Here is a 21,409-nt window from a genome sequence, read left to right on the forward strand (position 1 = left end):
GACCGAAGAAGAGTTGACGCCTTTGAATTGTTGTGTTGGCAAAAAATATTGAATATACCGTGGACTGCCAAAAGAATGAACAAATCTGTCTTGGAAGAAGTGCGGCCAGAATGCTCCTTAGAAGCAAGGATGGCGAAACTGCGTCTTACATACTTTGGACATATTGTCAGGAGGTATCAGTCCCTGGAGAAGGACATCATGCTTGGCAGAGTACAGGGTTAGTGGCAAAGAGGAAGACCCTAAACGAGGTGGATTGACACAGTGGCTGCAACAGTGAGCTCAAGCATAACAACGATTATAAGGATGGTGCATGACCGGGCAGTGTTTCGTTCTGTTGTGCATAGGGTCGCTATAAGTTGGAACCGGCTTAACGGCGCCTAACAACAACAACAGCATATTCACACAATGGAATACTATACATCAATAAAGAACAATGATGAATCCGTGAAACATTTCATAACATGGAGCATAATGCTGAGTGAAATTAGTCAGTTGCAAAAAGGACGAATATTGTATGAGACCACTATTTTAAGAATGCTTAAAACAGTTTAAACTGAGAAGGAAATATTCTTTGATAGTTACGAGAAGGGGGAGGGAGGAAGAGAGAGGGGTTTCCACTAATTAGATAGTAGATATGAACTATTTTAGGTGAAGGGAAAGGCAACACACAATACAGGCGAGGTCAGCACAACTGGACTAAACCAAAAACAAAGAAGTTTCCTGAATAAATTGAACACTTCAAAGGCCAGCGTAGCAGGGCCGGGAGTTTGGGGACCATGGTTTAAGGGGACATCTAAGTCAACTGGCATAATAAAATCTATTAAGAAACATTCTGCATCCCACTTTGGAGAGTGGCATCTGGGGTTTTAAATGCTAGCAAGCAGCCATCTAAGATGCACCAATTGGTCTCAACCCACCTGGAGCAAAGGAGAATGAAGAACACCAAGGACATAAGGTAATTATGAGCCCAAGAGACAGAAAGGGCCACATAAACCAGAGACTACATCAGCCTGAGACCAGAAGAACTTGATGGTGCCCGGTTACGACCGATGACTGCCCTGGAGTGGAACACAACATAGAATCCCTGAGGGAGGAGGAGAGCAATGGGATGCAGACCTCAAATTCTCGTAAAAAGACCAGACTTAACAGTCTGACTGGGACTACAAGGACCCCGGAGGTCACGGCCCCCAGACCTTCTGTTAGGTCAAGACAAGAACCATTCCCAAAGCCAACTCTTCAGACAGGGATTGGTCTGGATTATGGGATAGAAAATGATTATGGTGAAGAGTGAGCTTCGTGGTTCAAATAGACACATGAGACTATGTGGGCAGCTCCTGTGTAGAGGGGAGATGAGAGGGCAGAGGGAGTCGGAAGCTGGCCGAATGGACAGGAAAATAGAAAGTGTAGGGAAGGAGTATGCTGTCTTATTAGGGGGATGGCAACTAGGTGTATATAGTAAAATTAGGGTGTATATAAATTTTTGTATGAGAGGCTGACTTGATTTGTAAACTTTCACTTAAAGCACAATAAAAATTTAGAAAAAAAAAAAAGAAATGACAGTTCCAGTGGTAGTAATAGTGAAATCTTACCTTGACAACTGGTTGCAAAATTATATCACAGTCTAACATATAAGAGCTCATTTGTTGTGTTTCGATTTCTTGAACTTGAAGGGCAAAGGGAAAACAGAATCCTAGTGAATACCACTTTTTAAAAAAAACAGTAGAAAATATAACCAATCAAAATCTGAGAGGCAATGAAGAACAAAAAAAAACAAATAATCCTATTTCCCTATACTCAAAATAAAAATGCTTTACACTTCAAAAAAAATTATTATGGAAAGTACAGCACAGTACATACATAAGCCAGTAACACAGGCGCTTGTTAGACTATCAAGACATATATAAAACAAAAAAAAAAAACCCAAACCCAGTGCCGTTGAGTCGATTCCGACTCATAGCGACCCTGCAGGTCAGAGTAGCACTGCCCCATAGAGTTTCCAAGGAGTGCCTGGCGGATTCGAACTGCCGACCCTTTGGTTAGCAGCTGTAGTGCTTAACCACTACACCACCAGGGTTTCCAAGGCATATAGGTCAAATATGTACTGTACCATTACACACCTAGGAGCATAATCGCTTTGTATACAAAAAACATGAGATACATGTGTCAGCCTATGAGAAGCTGTTGTGTTCACCATGTCTCGTTAAATCTGCCACGTTGTATTCTCCAGTCAGAATTTCTGCACTCCATTATAACCTTATAGGACCACAACTACATGTGGTTAGATGCTGCCCAACGGGACGTTACGTGGCACATGACTATATATGTTTCTAGGAACATGCTGTGTATGAAAGTAGAGGACTTTTTTTTTTTCAAGACAGGAACAATTTATTTAATTCATTTTTTAAAAATTCAGATTTATAAAATGTAGCACTGAAATAGACAATATGCAAAACCCAGTCAACATGGAGACAAGAACTAGAATAAGTCAGGAAGACTAGTTAGCAAAGACTATATGAAACCCAAGGCCATAAGGAAAGGTTGTCACTTCCTCTTATTTTCCAGCAAAGCTACAGGTAACAAAGTCAACTACTTCTAAAATAAAATTGCAGTGTTGCCTATGGGAGATGACAGATCATTCCAAGGAAAATGTAGAAGTCTTTGTGACCCATTTTCGAAATAATCGAGATCCCCTAGATTTAAGTATGGAAAAGGCATGCTCATCCTCACAGAGATAATAAAGAGGTTGTCGAATCAGCAGTTTGCAAAACTTCAGAAGGTAAGAGCAAAGCATTTAATCAGAAAGTGTGTGGAACTGCGGACAATGCATAGTTTTGGTGTCAAACCAAATGGGAGGTTTTCAAGCTCATGTCTGTCACTCTCTCTTCTATCAGAAGAATCACTTTCCCCCCCACAAATGTTCCTGTCCTGCAATTGGCACGTATATTAGAGCTGGTGTACGTATTTATTGTGTAGTATTACCTTTCTCTCTGAAAAGCTGTAATTAAATTGCTGGCATATCCTCCAGTCGATGGTTTCTTAGAACGGGAACTTAGTACTAGCTGGATGACCAAGTGTTAGTGATTTAAATACTCCAGTAATCTTTATAATCTCAGAAGGCCCTGTACTGGGTTGAAATGGAATTGTTTGCCTAAAGATCTGGCTCAGTGTCAGGCGTGTGGTGGTACTCGATGACTGCTAGTGCCCCAGGAGGCCAGGTCCTCTCAGGTTTGCGGACATTGTGAGCACCTTGTCTACTTGGTGCTGGAGAATAACACCTGCTCAGGCCAGTCACTCTGTGAACGGGACTTACTCTGCTGTTGCCTGTGCACAGGCCTCCTGCCCCACGTCCAGGAAGCCAGAGGTTAATAAATGCCTAACAAAAAACCCATTGCTGTTGAGCTGATTCCAATTCATGGCAACTCCATGTGTTAGAGAGTAGAACTGCTCCATAGGGTTTTCTTGGCTGTAATCTTTATGAAAGCAGATCACCAGGCCTTTCTTCCATGGCATCACTGGGTGGGTTTGAACTGCCAATCTTTAGGTTAGTAGCTGATAGCAAACAAAAACCAAACCCAGTGCTGTCGAGTCGATTCCAACTCATGGCAACCCTGTAGGACTGAGTAGAACTGCCCCACAGAGTTTCCAAGGCTGTAAGTCTTTACTTAAGCAGACCGCCACGTCTTTCTCCTGCAGAACGGCTGGTGGATTGAAACCGTCGACCTTTTGGTTAGCAGCCAAGCACTTAACCACTGCACCACCAGGGCTCCTCAAAATGCCTAATAGCCAGCCCTAAACTTTTATATAGGAGTCCCCAAGTGACATAGTTGGTGATGTGCTCAGCTGCTAAACGAATGGTTGGAGGTTCCAGTCCACCTAGAGGTGGCTTGGAAGGCGACCTACTTCCAAAAGAAAACGCTGTGAAGCACAGCTCTACTCTGACATACAGGGGTCACCATGAGTAGGGGTCACCTGAACAGCAGATGGTTGGTTTTCACCTTTATGTAGAGCTCAGAGTTTACTCAGTGCTTCATCTGAACACGCTTTTATCATTTGCAAAGTTGTTTCATATACGCTTTCTCTTTTTATACTTATACTACTCTATAGGACAAACAGAGGTGAGAAAATTAAAGCTCTAAAGATTTAGATAAATGAGCCACATGCTGGTTAGGGACAGACGAGGGTTGCCAACCCAGACATGTGCGTTGCCAAGCCTAGTACTGCCCCTAGGATTCAATTCTGTAGAAACTAATTTTCCTAAGTATGCCTCTAGGACAAACCTGAGTTCTACAACACTGATGTTGTTTCAAACAGATCAATGCACAAAGAGGAAGCAAGCCACTCTGACAAACTCCTTCTAAACACAGTGGCTGCAACAATGGGCTCAAGCATAACAAAGATTGCGAGGATGGCACAGGACTGGGCAGTGTTTCGTTCTGTTGTACATGGTGTTGCTATGAGTCAGAACCAACTCGATGGCACCTAACAACAACAACAACAACAAACTGACACTGTAAAGGTAGAAGTCTGAATGTGGAGTCTCATTCTACTGTTATATAGATGAGAAAATGTCCACAGCAATTGTATTGGGCTTCACCATGAGAAGAAGTGATATAAAAAACATAAGCCAGGAAACTAATTCCAACTCAGACAGCAACAGCAGTGGTGGGAGATTATTGACAAGTCACCTGGAGTGCCTCAGGTATGATGCCTGTGGGTTTAGGTGAGGCTAGAGTCCCCTGTAGTTGCTGTCAGTCCTATGAGAATTAATGTCTCTGGACCTAGGGTGGAGATCAGTGGGATAGTGCAGAAGATTCTGGGTAAAATTGGAATTCTTCTCTCTGAGAGAGTAGCTCTGAAAAGGCAAGCTGTCAACTTGGCAGAATATAAACCCTCCAGCTCTTTAAAGGCAAACTCAGGAGCCTACTATCCTGCTCTAGTGTCTGGAGGTCTGCCTCTGAGTAAACGCAAAAGGCCTGACATCTATGCCGTGTGCTGTCGAGCCAATTCTGACTCATACTGACCCTGTAGGAAAGAGTAGAACTACTCCACAGGGTTTCCTAGGCTTTAATCCTTACGGAAGCAGATTGCCACGTCTTTTCTCCCTTGGAGCTGCTGGTGGTTTCCAACCACTGACCTTTCGGTTAGCAGCCAGGCGGGTAACAATCGTGCCACCAGGGCTCCCTTGGTCAATAATGTGGTAGTCAAAGAAAGAGTCTTGCTTAATTGTTAAGATTTAAGATAAAGTCTAAATGAACAGAACTTGATGATATGTCAGTGAGAGCTTCTACAAAACCACTAGGAGTGCTACCAAAAAATCCAACCAGTTGCTGTTGGGTTGATCCCCTCTCCATGCAATCCCACGTGTGTCAGAGTAGAACTGTGCTCCATAGGGTTTTCAGTGGATTTTTTGGATGCAGATTGCCAGGCCTGTCTTCCAAAGCATGCCTCTGGGTGAATTTGAACCTCCAACCTTTCAGTCAGCGGCCGAGTGGGTTAACCATTTGCACCACCCAGGGACTCCTAGAAGCGCTACGGGGTCTAATAAATGTATCAGCAACAATCCATCTATGGAAGAGAAAACACAGAGAGACAAAGGAGGCACTGGCCAAGCAGGACTTTCATTAGGAGGCCTGATCCCAGAGAAGAGCTCACCAAAGTCTCATTCAAGGTTTTCCAGCTAGCATTTCCCAGGCTTACACCGACCTCTTCAAAGTGCAAGCTATTTCACGCAACTGCCTGTGTTTTGAACCATGTAATTTCTAAGGAAAGGGTTATCCTCAGTTAGGAGAGAATAGAACTTTAGGATGTGGTCAACATTTCGCAAGGTCAGGGATGTAACACGTTTCTTGAGATTTTTTGGGATATGTAAGATAATTTGTGGTCAAGCATTCAGTCCTTTTTGGATCCTGAATTGGTTATGAGTAGAAAGAGAAAGAAAAAAAAGAATCAGCGTTCAGTCCAGGAAGAAAAATGGTGTGGAAACAGAGAAAGAGATGTTGGCAGGTGTCAGAAGAATGTGTGGTAAATTTCCTAAGGAGTGTCCCCACTTAGCCCTTCTTCCTAAAGATCAGAGCCTTACTTTAGAAAAGGGGGACTAAAGAGGATAAATGGTATTCTAGTCTGATGGGTGAGTGCACCCAGGAGAACCAGAGAAGAGCAAATGAGATACCACCAACCTTTCGCTTAGCACCCAAGCATGTAACCATTGCACCACCAGGGATCCTATGGTAATCTCTATGATTTACTCATTCACAATTTTGTAAAAGAGGCAGGAAGAGAAAACAGAACCCTACTTGAGCAAATGCTTATATACGCCTTCCCCCCAGGACGCCGCAGAGTCTGATAAATTACCTTGCTCCAGTTTCCCACTTTCCAGCCAGCACAGGGACGGAGGTGGCACTTCTTCGCAGGGTCAGGCCTCTGAGTGGCCGCACAGTCGGAATCGATCTGGGTGCTGCACTCCACGGTCCTCCAGTAGGCTCCCAGCCCACAGGTGGTGGAGCACTATGCCAGGGAAGGAGGAGAGAGAAGACAGGCTGAGAGCTGCTTTCTCAGACCGGCCCCACTGCCGATTCCCTGGGGGCAGAGGTTCTCACTAAATCATCTACAAAACCTAACCCGTTGCTGTCAAGTCAATTCAGACTGATAGCAATCCCACGTGTTACAGAATAGAACTGAGCACCGCAGGGTTTTCTTGGCTGTGACCTTTACAGAAACATGTCTTCAGGCTTTTCTTTCTCGGTACTGCTAGGTAGGTTCAAACTGCCAAACTTTCGGTTATTTAACCCACTGCCATGGAGCTGATTCCGACTCATATGACACTATAGGACAGAGTGGAACTGCTCCACAGGGTTTCTAAGGAGCACCTGGTGGATTCGAACTGCTGACCTTTTGGTTAGTAGCCAAGTTCTCAAACACTGTGTCACGAAGGCTCCTTTTGGTTATTAGCCGAGCGCAAACCGTTTGTGCCACCCAGTGGCCAAAATCACCTTCAGCGCTTTTAAAAATACCAATACCAGAGCACCCATGAATCGACTCGATGGCACTGGGTTGTTGGGTTAGAGCCCCCATCCCAAGCAAATTAGTCTAAATCTCTGGGGTTAGGGCCTAAGCAACAGTATTTAAAAAAAAAAAAAAAAAACTCCTTAGGTAATTCTACAAAAACCCAAAATGCACCAATTTATGTGTGGGAGGAAAAGCCAGTACAAATGGTAATTTGCTTCCCTTTGAGAATTCTACTGGTGTGAATGCCTAGGGAATGTCCAACTGCCACAGTTCACAGCAGTGCCATTCAGAGTGGATGTTAGATTCAACCATCTGTCTCTTACTTCATATCCATATAGCACCTCGACAGCATTCTCTAGTTTATTCCTCTCCGTGATAAACCCGTGGTGTGGACTGGTGTTGTTACAGTACAGATAAAGAAACTGAGGCATAGAGGCCTGGCTTGCCGAAGGAGGTAGATTTGGATTTTCTGCCTCTGATGTCTGGAACTGCCTGTGGTGGCACTGGGTCTTAAATTTCAGTGTTCATATGAATCACCTGGGCATCTTGCTAAACGCAGATACTGACTCAGGAGGTCTGGGCTGGGGTCTGAGAGTCTGCATCTTTAACAAGCATGCAGGTAATGCTCCATGCTGTTGACCCTCAGACTGCACTTGGAGTGAGCCAGGCATCACAACTTGATGTTTTTCACCACTTAATCCACTGGTGGCGAAAAAGTCAATCACCTTCTTCCATATACATACAACCCATTTTTCTCAAGGTGTTTTCATTTATTTACAATTCTTCAATTTCTCAGATTTAGCATGGAGTCACCTTGAAAAACACACAAACGTTTAACCCAGAATTTCTTCCATTTTGTGTGCTCAATTTTTTTTTTTTTTCTTTACAGTTGATATTTCCTCTTCTTTCCCAGCTTCAGAAGGACAAGCTGTTCCTGGACATGTAAAACACAGCTCTGGGCACAGCTTTGAGCTAATAAAGGAAACTCTGGCGGCATAGTGGTTAAGAGCTCAGCTGCTAACCAAAAGGTTGGCAGTTTGAATCCACCAGGTGGTCCTTGGAAACCCTATGACGCAGTTCTACTCCATCCTATAGGGTCGCTATGAGTCAGAATCAACTCGATGGCAGCAGGTTTTTGAGCTAATAAAAAAGGGTAGAAGATACATCTGTGGCATTCTTAAAAGCTTCATTTGCTAGGTTATAATTTTTTAAATAAAGACCAGCCTTGCTCCATCTTCTCCCTCCTCATAGTTCCATGTTTCATTTTGTGCAACAAAACATACATCATATAATAGAGTTTCTAGGTAGATACATTGACTATAGAAACACAGAATGGGAAGAGTAGAAAAGAGCCTAGGTCATCATCTTTTCCAACTGGCTTATGTATAAAGGTAATTTCTTCCTCCCAAAGTTCCTTAGGATTTGATTTGTACATCTCATAAGCTGCTAGCACTTTCTCCTCTGTAACTACATTATGTATGTACGTGTTCCACTACAATGATAACACTAACAATAGAGGCAATAACAGCTGGAGTACATTGACCACTGCCATAGACGGAGTGGGCCGTTCGTGCTTCCTTGAGCCCATGCCCTTTGCAATGGGCCATGTGGCTCCTCCCATCTAGGGGTAGAGTTTGTTTCCCCAGCTCTTAAATCAGACCTGGCCTTGTGACTTGCTTTGGCCAAGAGAATGCACTGGGTGATGGTGCGTCATTGCTACACCTAGGCTTCAGGGGGCCTTGCTCATTTCTATTCCCTCTTTCTCGGACCCTACCTATGCCATGAGAATAGGCCTGGGCTAGCCTGCTGGAGGATGAGAGATGACATGAAACAGAGCTGCATCACTCTAGCCATGGCCATCCCAGGCCAGCCAGCCCCCAGCTGACCTGCCGGCTGAGTGTAGACCCGTGATAAGCCCAGCTGAGATCAGCTGACCTCAGCCAGGTAGGCAGAACTCTAAGCCCATCCACAGACTTGTGAGGAAACATTTACTGAGGTTTCGTGTTTTTTTTTTTTGTAAACTGCATTATTTTGTCAATAGATAACTGATACAACCATCTATGTGTTACCTTTCATACAGTTTCTCTTAAAAAATTTTTTTTTTTTTGTTAAGTTGATTCCAAATCATAGCAACCCTATAGGACAGGGTAGAACTGCCCCCCACAGGGTTTCCAAGGAACAATTGGTAGATTCAAACTGCCAACCTTTTCGTTAGCAGCCAAGCTCTTTACCACTGTGCCACCAGGGCTCCACACTTTCTCTAGCCCTCAGAAATTGAGGTATAACTATAGTTCTGCAGTTGGATAATTGTGTGATCTTTGTGGTTTGCTAGCTTACCCAGTACCGTCGAACCTAGCCTGTAAAACTGGTGATCACGCTAGGACCTCCCTTATTAGGTTTTTATAAGGACTAAATGCAATAATTCTTGTATACTTGTACATGGTTAGCACTCTACCAATACCACCTATTAAACACAGCACACCTGCAAGGTCAACAGTATGAGCCCTGTTTTCCAGATGCCTGGGACTCAGAGAGTTTAGGGGCCATGCTCAAGGTCACACTGACAGTACACGGTTAATTCCTATTACAGCATGGAGGAAGATGTGACATTTGCCCAGACCTAGGAAAGGTGCTACTGAGACCCAGGAGGTAGCCTTGAATTGCCAGGCTAGGGATGGTCCTGGTGAATCTCAAGAGCTGTCTGTAGTTCTTCGTACCATATTTATGTTGCAAATAAATGTATGTTGTCTCTTGGGCCTAGAATCTATTCCTGCTCATCAACAGATATTTGCTTAACCCTCTTTGACAGTTTCTATTCAGGCAGCAGAAAACAGTCCAAAGGTAAAGCTGACGAGAGGAAGTCCATGGAATTCAGTAAAAGTAAAATGGGATTCTGAAGATTGGCCTTTATATTAAATTAGTTCCAAGTTGGGAGTGGGATGCGGAGAAGGAAGGTCCCTGAGGAGGTCGAGGGACACCTTCACTTTTGTCCTGGAAACTTTCAACCTCGTCATAGCTGGTGACCCTGCAGCAACCAATTGATTACGTCAAGGAGCAGGTGTCCGAGTGTGGAGAAGCAGAACTGACGTTGAGGGTTGCAACAGCATAAGGTGAAAACTGCCCTGAACGGCTGTGGTGAATTATGTTGACACTTCCATTCTGTACAACTACACAGCCTACATCTAACTGACCTATGGGCTCTGACTGAATGATGAGGCAGTTCAGTGAGAAGTGATTTTCTCTCAAAATATAAGCCACACCCATGCACTATGCATAGCAGCTATGTTTTCTCTTTTTTAAGTGTATATTTACACCTACTCACCGCTTCCTATATACTCAACACTCTTCTGAGTACCTTCCATATAGTTGTTCATTTTATCTCATAACAATCTTATGAATCAGACATTATTATCATCCCCATCTTACAGCGGAAGAAACTGAGGCAGAGTGAGATTAAGCACCTTGCCCAAGAACATCCAGTTATCACTACTCAGGCATTATCACCATCCCCATTTTGCAGATGAGGAAACTAAGGCACAGTGAGACTAAGCATTTTACCCAAGGACATACAGTTAGTAAGTGACTGAGCCAGGATACAAATCCAGAAATTCTGGCTTCAAACTATATGTCTATGTTGCAGCTTAATTTTTTTTTTTTTTTTTTAAACATCAATTGGTTAATTTTTGAAGTCACAATTACAGGAAGTGCTGTGTACCATGGGCAATATGGTACAGCCATAAGAGAGATTCCGATCAAACTCTAAGGAACTTTAGAGGTTATTTTTTACCTTAGGGATCAGGTGAGGTTTCTGGAAGAGGAAACCTGATCCTGAAGAACAGGTAGGACTTAAAATGACAAAGGGGAGGGGAAGGAAGTTCTAGGCAGAGGAAACAGCATGAAGAAAGGCTTTGGAATGCAAGGGGCAGAATATTTAGAGAAAACTGAGCAATTCAGATTTGTTGAAGCTTAAGACAGAGGAAGAAAAGTTGAAGGCAGTAAAACTGGAAAGCTGGATTATGTAAAGTTGTATAGGCCATTGGATGCCAGGTTAAAATGGATTTTATTTGATCTGGCATGGAATCAGGGGACATTAAAGACTTTTGAGCAGAAGTTTGGCATGGCTAGAACAGTCCGCCTGGAAGACTAATTTTTCAGTCTTACATCATTTGCAGCGGTGCGTGGACTGGATTAGAGAAGAGAGAGAACGGAGTTCCACACATAGTCCAGCAAGCAGGCCAGGGCAGGGGTTCTAAGCAAGAGAGTAACTGAGGGTCCTTGATTCTCAACTACTGGGACATTATTGGCAGTTTGGACTGAACAATTCTTCCTTAAAACAGACTGTTGTGTATGTCTCAGGGCTTATCATCCTTGATCCTCAGACACTAAATGGGGGTTGAAGCCCTATCCCACCCCTCCCATTGTAACAAACAAAAGTCTTTTCCAAATGCCTTCTCCCCTCAGACCGGAAACCCCTGGGCCCTAAACTAGCAGAGGAAATAAGGAGGAGGGGAGAGAAATGATGGAGGCACACTGACATGAAAAACTAGTAGGTTATTTATTTATTTATCCTAAGTAGGACAAGGGCTGAGTGATGTCAAGGATGATTCTGAGGTTTCTAAGATTTGGTGATTGACAGGAGAGTGTCGCCATTATAGAGAGAGGTAATCCTCAAGGAACACACAACACGATTAATGCAATTAGTGGCACTAAATTGTACACTTGCAAAATTTTGAATTGGCAAATGCTGTGTTATATATATCTTTACAACTATATATATATACCTACATACATTTTATATGCACACACAGAGACAGAGAGGGAGAGAGTTTCAGAAATAGGCAGAGTAAGCGATTGGTCGTAGTAGGAAACTCAAAACCCAGAGTTTCCACTCTGAGTCCTGATCATCTGTGACAATGCCGTGTTGTTAAACATTTTGTCTCAAAAAATACGCATACATAAAGGGAGAAGGCACCGAGCCCTGTCATGAAGAGAGCTCCTGCCAACTGTGAAACTCTATTCTTGGAATATCTTTGTAGATTTGACAAATTGTGCAATCTGGGCTATTTTCCTTTTTCTAGCCAAACTCCCTGGGATTAGCAGCTCTTCCTGGCTCTACCACTGTCGCCCAATTTTTGGTGAGCTATCTACTCTGTCCTATAGGGTCGCTATGAGTCGGAATCAACTCGAGGGCACTGGGTTTTTTTTATGACATATTCAGTAAGACATTTTATTTCTGTCAAAGTCAAATGACATTTGAGACAGAATTACTTCTATGTGTCTTATTCCACCGTAATCAAAATGTATTAAGCTTTGGGATCAAACAGTCATCATGGCTGATGTGTACTTTATTTTGGTTTAGTTTATTTGGACATAGAAACAACTTATTAAATAAATTAACATTTATCAATTAGTTAACATTTATTAAATATCCTTAGGGTAAAAACGTTCAAACAAATTTAAATTCGATTAATCCCACAGCTGCTCTGGGAGTTGGGGATTGATGAAAAGATAATAAGATGGTAAGGAAACTAATTTCTGGGTCACTCTATAGCTGATTTTCTATAAAACTTTTATATTAACTTATGGACTGAGAAGGATTTGTCCATGCTTCTTAGCAGTCCTAATGTAGGGATTCATCTGAGAATTATGATAGCCTCCTGAAGAGTTCCCCCTTTTCAACTGCAATTTGGTATCTCCCTCCATGCATCTTGGAAGAAAGTCCCAGTGATCTACTTCTGAAAAAGCCAATGAAAACCCTGTGGAGCACAGTTCTACTCTGACACACATGGGGTCACCATGAGTTGGAGATGATAGTTTTCATCTCAACACTGAAAATCGTTCTTCCCAGTGTCACCAGGGACTTGCCAATTGTCAAGTCCAATTGGCCCACTGTCAATCTTCATGTTTCTAAACATCAATGGCACCACCTCTCTTGGTTTAAGCACTAAATATCAGATTATTCCTTACTCATCTTCTTCATAGGATTTCTTTCTCAGCCAGCCCCTTGAATGTTGTGTGTTTTCCAGAGTCCCATCCCTTGCCCATTGCTCCTTGTAGCTTAGAGGCTGTTCTTGGATGACCCACCTATTGCTCATGGCTACAAACACTCTCCCCAGTTCTCACCTCTCTCAACCTCAGACCCAAACATACACAAACTTCTGCTGGATATTGAGGAGCCCAGCTCCTGGCTAAAAGCCTATGTGTGAGTTTTTAGGCCTGACTATAGAGAATTCAGAGCCCTGGTGGTGCACTGGTTAAGAGCTTAGTGGCTAACCAAAAGGTCAGCAGTTCAAATCCACCAGCTGCTCCTTGAAAACCCTATGGGGGAGTTCTACTCTGTCCTATAGGGTTGCTATGAGTTGGAATTGACTGGCTGGCAGTGTTTTTTTTTTTTCTTTTCTTTTAACGGGCAATTACAAAGGTCTTATCTGGCAGTCTTTGGAGAAAGCTGCCTAAAGCTGATGCAGTGCACAACCAATGTATTACAGTATCTGAAGGGAGACAGCCAAGGACTCAGGCTCCCCTGACCAGCCACGCTATCTCGCTTATGTACATTTCTTAGCCCAGGTGCCTCTACTGAAGCCTCCTTACCTGGGGGAAGGAGGTGACCTTGAAGCCACTTTTCCCCTCCCTGACACAGTTCTTAGTACTTTTCCATCACTAGCCCTTCCCCTTGCCCTACCACTGGCCCCTCGAGGTTCATATAACTGCAGGTGCCTTTTGTTTGGGGCTCTCTCAGCAGTGAGGTGGTTGGTCCCCACATCTGTGCTAATCCACCTGACCCTCGCCTGGGAGCTGTTCATGGGGGAAATTTGGAATGGGGTGTCTTAATGGGCTACTGGGATCCCTGGCAGCTCAGCTCAATTCTCTCTTAGCTCAGCTCAGATCTCCTTAATAGTTATCTCATTGATACTCCAGAGGCACCTCCAATTAAACTCGATCCATAATTGAATTGATCATCCCTCCTTTTTCTCTCTCTGTTCACACTCATTCCTTCTGTACAGCAGGGGAGATCTCAGTTTATAGATGCCAAACCAAAAAAAAACCAAACCCATTGCCGTCAAGTTGATTCTGACTCCTGGTGACCCTATAGGACAGAGTAGAGCTGCTCCACAGGGTTTCCAAGGAATGGCTGATGGATTTGAACTGCTGACCTTTTTGTTAGCAGCCAAGCTCTTAACCACTACACCACCAGGGCTCCGGTTAAAGCTAGGCTACCATAATTTTTGCATAATGCTGATTTTTTTTTGCATAACGACCTGGTCTTTGGAACCTAACTGTATCGATATGTGAGGAGTGGGTGTAGTTATTTGTCTCCGTTGTCATAATTTACTCTTTTTGCTTTTGCATCTGTAGAGGCCACACACTATCTAAAAACTGCCTTGCATGATGGGAGAAGATGATTCCTGAGCATGCCAACCCTATCCATATGCCTTTTAAACCACTTTCATGAAGTAGACTCTGACTCATGGAGACCCCATGTGTGTCAGAGTACAGTTGTGCTCCATAGGGCTTTCCGTGGCTGATTTTTCAGAATTAGGTCACCAGGCTTTTCTTCTGAGACAACTCTGGGAAGACTTAAACTTTCAACCTTTTGATTAGCAGCCAAGCATCTTAACTGTTTGCCCCACCCAGGGACTCCAATATGCCCTTTAGGGATGTCCAATGTTTTTGGAAAGAAATACAAGGTTATGAGTTTACTATGGAAACCCTGGTGGTATAGTAGTTAAGAACTGGCTAACCAAAAAGCTGGCAGTTCGAATCTACCAGATGGTCCTTGGAAACCATATGTGGCTGTCCTACTCTGTCCTATAAGGTCACTATGAGCCGGAATTGACTTGACAGCAACAGGTTTGGTTTTTTTTTGGTTTGGAGGTTACGATTTGAAAGAGCATCATCCTTCAAAACCTAAACATACCTACTTATTTCAAAATATCTAGGTTGAACCCACAACGGCTACATCAAAAAGGAGTCATTTGTCCCTGCAAACCCTAAAGTAACCAAAGTAATAAATGTTGTTTTTAAAATACTTTCCTGTGAGCTACACGACATTCTCATCTGTCTATCCAGCATCACCACGCAAATGGCATTTGTTTTATGTCATAGGATCACAGAAGAAACAAATAGAAGCAAAGGCAGAAAGAGTGGTGATGTTTTCTGTTCTGCAAAGCGATGGATCATTGGCTCCAAAGTCAATTAGCCTGGATTCAAATTCAATTCCTGATCCACGATGCCTGAGAGTATGAGATTTTGGCTAGCTACTTAACCTCTCTCAGCTTCAACTTCCCCATCTCTAAAACAGGGAAAATATTACTGTTCTAGTCAGGCTGTGGTGAGCATTAAATGAGAGAACACATATAAATTAGCATAAAATCTGCTTCATGGTACGTACTTTATAAATGTTTATTGTCAACATCCTTCTCATCATTAAGAGCCCTTTAGGACTGATTAGGAAAGAAATATGACTAAACTGTCAGGGAGCACAAAACCCATTCCTTCTTCCTTCAACAAACTGAATTACTCTAAGCCTGAAAATCATTTTTCCTCCTGAGCCTGGGTTCCTCACTTGCTTATGGAAATAAGATATCGCTCCTTTGTAAGCCAACATGATGAATTACTTTAGAAACCAAACATAAATCAATAGTAAAATGTAAACAATTACAGTGTTTGATGCAAAAAAAAAATTTTTGGAGGTTTACATTTACCTGTTTATTGCCAGTATAGTCAATGCATACCAATGATGTTGATCAATTCATACCAGCGCATTCTATAAGGTTAATTTGTCAGTTGGTACTGAAATTCACTAGAGGACAGCCACTTAGAGTAGAAAGACACAGAAGGCCCAATTTATGGTTCATCATTCCATTGAAAAGTGTGTTCTCAGACAAGTCATTTAATTAAAAAAAATCTTAGTTTCTATATTCATAAACTGGCAAAAACAAATGAGACCCTGCTCCCTAAATGCCAAACCACACCCATTGCCACTGTGACAATTCAGACTCATAGTGGCCCTATAGGACAGAGTAGAACTGCCCCTTAGGGTTTCAAAGGCTGTAATCTTTACAGAAGCAGACTGCCACATCTTTCTCCTGTGGAGCAGCTGGTGGGTTTGAACTGCTAACCTCTTGGTTAGCAGCCAAGTGCTTTAAACACTGTGCCACCAGGGCTCCTACCTGCTTCCTAGGACTGTTATAAGGAGAAGAGACTACATATGAAAGTGGTTTGAAAAAATCACTAATGTGCTTTATAAATTAATGTGTTGTTACTTTTATTTTAGCTGCTAATAGTTCACTTCTCTTTAGCTAAGGCGATGAGTCATGAATTGTCATAAAAATGCTAGATAACCTGAACATGTGATCACTCTGCCACTGTCCTCTTTTGAGTTGTCAAATTATTCTATCAAGTTCTTATATTGTACACTCGAAATTGAAATGGGTGAGAAATGATTTTTATGTTTCAGAGAATATAATTAGTTCCAGAAATGGGAAAACTAATATCTAACCAAATTTATGAATCTGAAAATTGGGGCCAACACTTCGTCATCATGCTTATTTTCTCCCTCCTCTATATCCTAATTCTTCCAAGGAACCAAAGAACTTTTTTTTTTTTTTAAATCAAGCACTCCGACAATACCTTCCCCTCCCCTGCCCCCAGAATACAATGAGCTATAGAATTCTTTTAAAAAGGCCTGTCTTAGATTTCCATTCCAATTGTGATTTCTTGACAGTTTAAATCAGAGTATCAATATTAGCTTTGGATTGAGACACAAACTCAAGCCCTTTTGGTTACCTCCCATCACAGGATCATTGCAGTTTTGAGCTGGAGGGGACAAGAGATGATCTACCCTAGTCCTATTGTTCTATAGATAAAGGCAGGCTCAGAGATGGGCTGGATTCTCAACAATCACACAGCTAGCTGACCCAGGCCTCCTGACTTAGTTTAACATACCTTCCACTCCACTTCACTACATTTGTTCTCTTCCCCTGGGGATTAATTTTTTTCCACGTGAAGAGTTAGGGAGGTAAGAAAGGATGGGGCAGGGGTGGGGGACGTGAATCTGATTACTTCACGTTTTTGCCACATTAGACTATATTTTATTACAAGTTCATTTTGAAATTTGTACAAGAATGTGATATCCCTAGCTATGTTCCCTGTAGAAAGAAATGGAACCTCCTACCTCACTCCAGTTTCCAACAATCCAGTATGCGGGACTGCGGCCCGTAGTGACTTGTTTGTAATTGGAGGCATTCAGCAAAAACCCCTCAGCAATCAGGCTCATTGCATCCTCCTCTGTCAGGGCTGGTCCAGAACTTTGTGTTAGATTCACATTGCTTGGCAGTTCTAGGTGGTTATGGTTTACCGACTTTTCTGAGGGTGTTGGCTGGTCATCTCCTCCCAGAAGGAGTGGGGTCTTAGCTGGATTTTTAGTGAACATCCCCTCAACTCTAGGTGTAACATTTTTGAGAGAAGTGGGCCTTTGGCTGGGTAGCAGTCCTTCCACGACAGTGCTGAAGAGTGGCGATGAGGACTCCTCCCTGAGATAAGTTGTTGATGGAGGTCCAAGTGGCGTTTTTGTACTTCTTACAACTGAAGTATCATTTCTAGGTACTCTGTTGTCGGTCCATATTACAGGGTTGCTTTCATCTTTGTTCTCAGATTTTTCACTGTCTTCCCCTGAACCACTATGAATCTCCATTTCTGGCTCTTTGGTCAAAGTATTATAGAATGGAGTTGCCTGCCAAATCACAGGGTTGCTGGAAGATGAAAAATCAGAACCACTTGCTGTTGTGGCTAAAAGGTCTACCTCAGGGGTAGGAACAGTGTCTGAACTGGAAATGTTCTCTTCATTTGGCTGGATACTTAAAGACCAGGAAGTGAGGGTAGGCTGAGAAGTACTTCCAGTGGAACTGAGATAACGGGGGTCCAGTTCAGATGGGGTTGAACTATCTTGCCACTGTTTCCCATCTAGGTCTCTTTGGGAAGCTGTGGTAGGACTAGGGCTCTTGATTGTCACAGCACTTGTACTCATGGGCTTAAGCACTGTGGGTGTGGTTGGCGTTCTGGAACTGGATGTAGGTGGAGGAATGGGTTTTAAGGGGTCTTTCTCAGGTGTTGGTAGATGTTTCCTATTGAAGATTGTACTTTTGTTGGGTTTCAGAACCCTCCGACTAAATGGGCATTGTTGGAGGCCACATAGAGCTCGGCTGTTGGGTTTCTTTGTCACATCACAAGGCTCATCACTGTTCTTGGCACACGTCACACTGCGGATCCGCACTCCACCACCACAGGAAACAGAACACTGGAAAAGAGACACAGCTGTTAGTCTCAGTTGGAAAAGATGCATTGGTTCACATGCCAGGTTTACAACAGATAAGGACAGGCCCAGTAGAAACTGAATTGTGCAGCCAAAATTGCTTTCCTCTCTCTCTACATTTGGCTTCTGTGCTCTTTGAGTTTTCTGTGGAAACTCACCTCCTGGATATAAATATGCATCTCCTGGAGATCCCTGGAGACCAGTAACAGCCATTCACTCTCCATAAACTGAAAACATACTAGTTGCTGTTGAGTGGATTCCGACCATGGCAACCCCACGTGTCAGAGCAGAACTATGCTCCACAGGACTTTCAATAGTTAATTTCTCAGATGTAGATCGCCAGGGCTTTCCTCCAGGGTATCTCTGGGTGGACTTGAACCTCCAACCTTTTGGTTAGCAGCTGAGTATATTTACTGTTTGCATCTCCTACAGACTAGTATACTGAAAATTTAGACCATGAAATTGTAAAGCTGAAGAGTCTCTAGGCTTCCAACATTGGATAGTGGGATTCACAAAGAGTGCAATGATTTAAACAAGTTAGTTAATCTTTATCTGAAACGATAATATTATATCTTTCCTAGCATTGTTATGCTATTAAACTAATGTAAAATGTTTACATGGTCTCTGGAATCCATTAAGTTAGTTGTAATGTACCTTTCCCTTTATATTTACAAAATACCCATAATAACCCAGCCTCTTCTGAGCACCGCAAGGCTCCATTTCCACTTGTCTGTATCAGATGGAATCAGATTAAAAGCCAGGCAATCACCATACTCACACATGTACGCCTTAAAAAAAAACCTACTCCTCACTTATTGGCTGTCTTGTTATCTGGCATTTACGATAATAATAATAAAAAAAGATAGTTCAATTATTTTGCACATTAATGATGTACATCTGGCAGTAATAAACACTGAGGTGAGAGGTGAGAGTAATGCTGGCTGTGATGGCTATGTGTCAACTTGGCTGGGCCATAATTCTCAGTGGCTTGGCACTGATGTAATTTGGCTGTTATACTATTTAGCAGTTATGTAATGATGTAACCATCTGCCATTTTGTGATCTGATGTGGTCACTCTCTGTTTTTGTGTAATGCCAATTTTCACATAATGACCTGGTCTTTGGAACGTAACCATGTCAATAACTGAGGAGTGGGTGTACGTATATTCAAGACCTTTCCTGAAATTTAAAGGCAGGTAGTTTACCAGAGGTGGGGAGATACCCTTTTCTAAAGAGTTAGGTGAGTCCCTTAGCAGTAATATATACATTGAGTTGGTCACAGGTCCCCCTCCCCAGTGTTCCTTCCACATTCTTTAGGGAACATGAAAGTACAGGCAACTAGATCACCTTTGCAGAGATCCTGTAAGGAGGTTCCTTCCTGAGGAATCATGTCAGTAAGGAACGTTCATTTCATGTCAGTAGCTGCAAACCACACCTGGTTGCTATATAACACTAAATTTTTAGATGTTTTGAAAAATCCATACTTTTATGAAACTCTTCTATTTTCACCTTTGCTTTTCAATGGCATTTTAAGTTGACCACCAAAATGCTGACCTTTGAGCATGGACCATCCAGGGATCTTTGCTGGCTATGTGACATGGTCTGTCTTGTATCCCTGACCTTAGAGCAGGTTTCTCCAGGTTGGGGACTGAATGATGCTTGGTGGACTTCAAAGGGCATCACAGCCATCACTCTGCTTTACTCACATCAGCCCTGAGAGATTTACAAGGCAGGAATTTTTACGCCACCTTCCTCAAAAGAGGAAACTGAGGCCCAGGGACTAGCTTAAAATTCTGCAAGGTAGGGGCTGAGTAGGAATTAAATTTGTCCCACCCCGCTCACCAGCAAAAAACTTAGTGAAACACACTGGTACCAAATAACTCTCAATTGAGTTTGCTTACTGACTTGACAAAACTTTTGATTTCTGGAGAGTTAACCAAAGGCAAGAGCTGTTTCTTATTTGCAATGGAATCCCAGCATAGTCCTTGGACACCATGGCCACTTAACACATATTTATTAAATAACGACTGTTTTTAGAAAGAAATCAGGAATGGAAAACAAAACAAAACAAAACAAAAAACCTCTCCCCAGTCTGAGCTTATCTATTTTATGTATTTTTTCAGCTTAAGTTGCTGGTTGTTTTGAGTCTTACTTTCAATTTGTCCCCTGAAGAAAAATAATATCGATGTAGAGAGCTCCCTCTTTGTTTTGTTTCAATTAAGCTTGATCACTCACTGATGTATGATAGCTCTGAAATCAATTCCTTTGAAAAGCAAGACACACTTCTGAGCCCAGCAGAATGCATGGCTGAGGGAGTGTCCACTGGAGCTTTTGGTTTAACCCATAAAGCTGTGAATTTAAGATGCAACAAAACACTCCACGCCCTTCCTTACGACTGACCATCCAGAGAAGAAAATGATCTTTGGTGGAAATAGTGCTTCAAGGACAAGAAACGTACTCTTGTGTCCCACCAAAATGAAGGTGGCTGTTATAGGTTGAACCATGTCACCCCAAAAGATTATGTTGAAGTTCTAACCCTGGTACCTATGAATGTGACTTCATTTGGAAATAGGATCATTGTAGATGTAATTGGTTACTGTGAGGTCACACTGGAGTAAAATGGGCCTTAATCCATATGACTTATATCCTTATAAAAAGAGAAGAGACAGAGAGACACAGACACAGAAGGAAGACAGTCATGTGAAGACAAAGGCAGAAACTGGAGTCGTGCTGCCACAAGCCAAGGAACACCTGAGACAACTAGAAGCTGGAAGAGATAAGGAAGGGTTCCTCCCCTACAGCCTTCAGAGCGACCATGGCCAACACCTTCATTTTGGACTTCTAGCCTCCAGAACGCTGAGAGAATATACTGCTACTGTTTTAAGCCACTCAGTTGTGTATTATGTTATGGCAACCCTACGAAACTAATACAGTGGCCAACATTTAATAATGAGTAGGTTTCATGTTAAAATTCTAGATTTTTGGCTTCTCTTAAAAAGCAGATGACCTGTAATTCTGGGCCCAATTCCTATATGGCAACTCAAAACTTTATCCCCAGAGGCCTGGGGCTAGGGAGGCGTTTGCATGTTCT

General features: G+C 42.7%; 1 protein-coding gene across 2 annotated transcripts in view; it reads right to left on the reverse strand.

Moving 5' to 3' along the window:
• Positions 1-21,409, reverse strand: part of ADAMTS12 (ADAM metallopeptidase with thrombospondin type 1 motif 12) — a 449,533-nt gene that overhangs the window by 38,041 nt on the left and 390,083 nt on the right. For both annotated transcript variants that reach the window (XM_049861860.1, XM_049861871.1), the window contains 2 exons: positions 17,183-18,304; positions 6,352-6,504 (listed from right to left, as the gene is read on the reverse strand). In XM_049861860.1, the coding sequence (XP_049717817.1) occupies positions 6,352-6,504; positions 17,183-18,304 (1,275 nt within the window). The remainder of the gene's footprint in view (positions 1-6,351; positions 6,505-17,182; positions 18,305-21,409) is intronic.

The sequence above is a fragment of the Elephas maximus genome, chromosome 2, assembly GCF_024166365.1.
Source record: "Elephas maximus indicus isolate mEleMax1 chromosome 2, mEleMax1 primary haplotype, whole genome shotgun sequence".
Lineage (NCBI taxonomy): Eukaryota > Metazoa > Chordata > Mammalia > Proboscidea > Elephantidae > Elephas > Elephas maximus.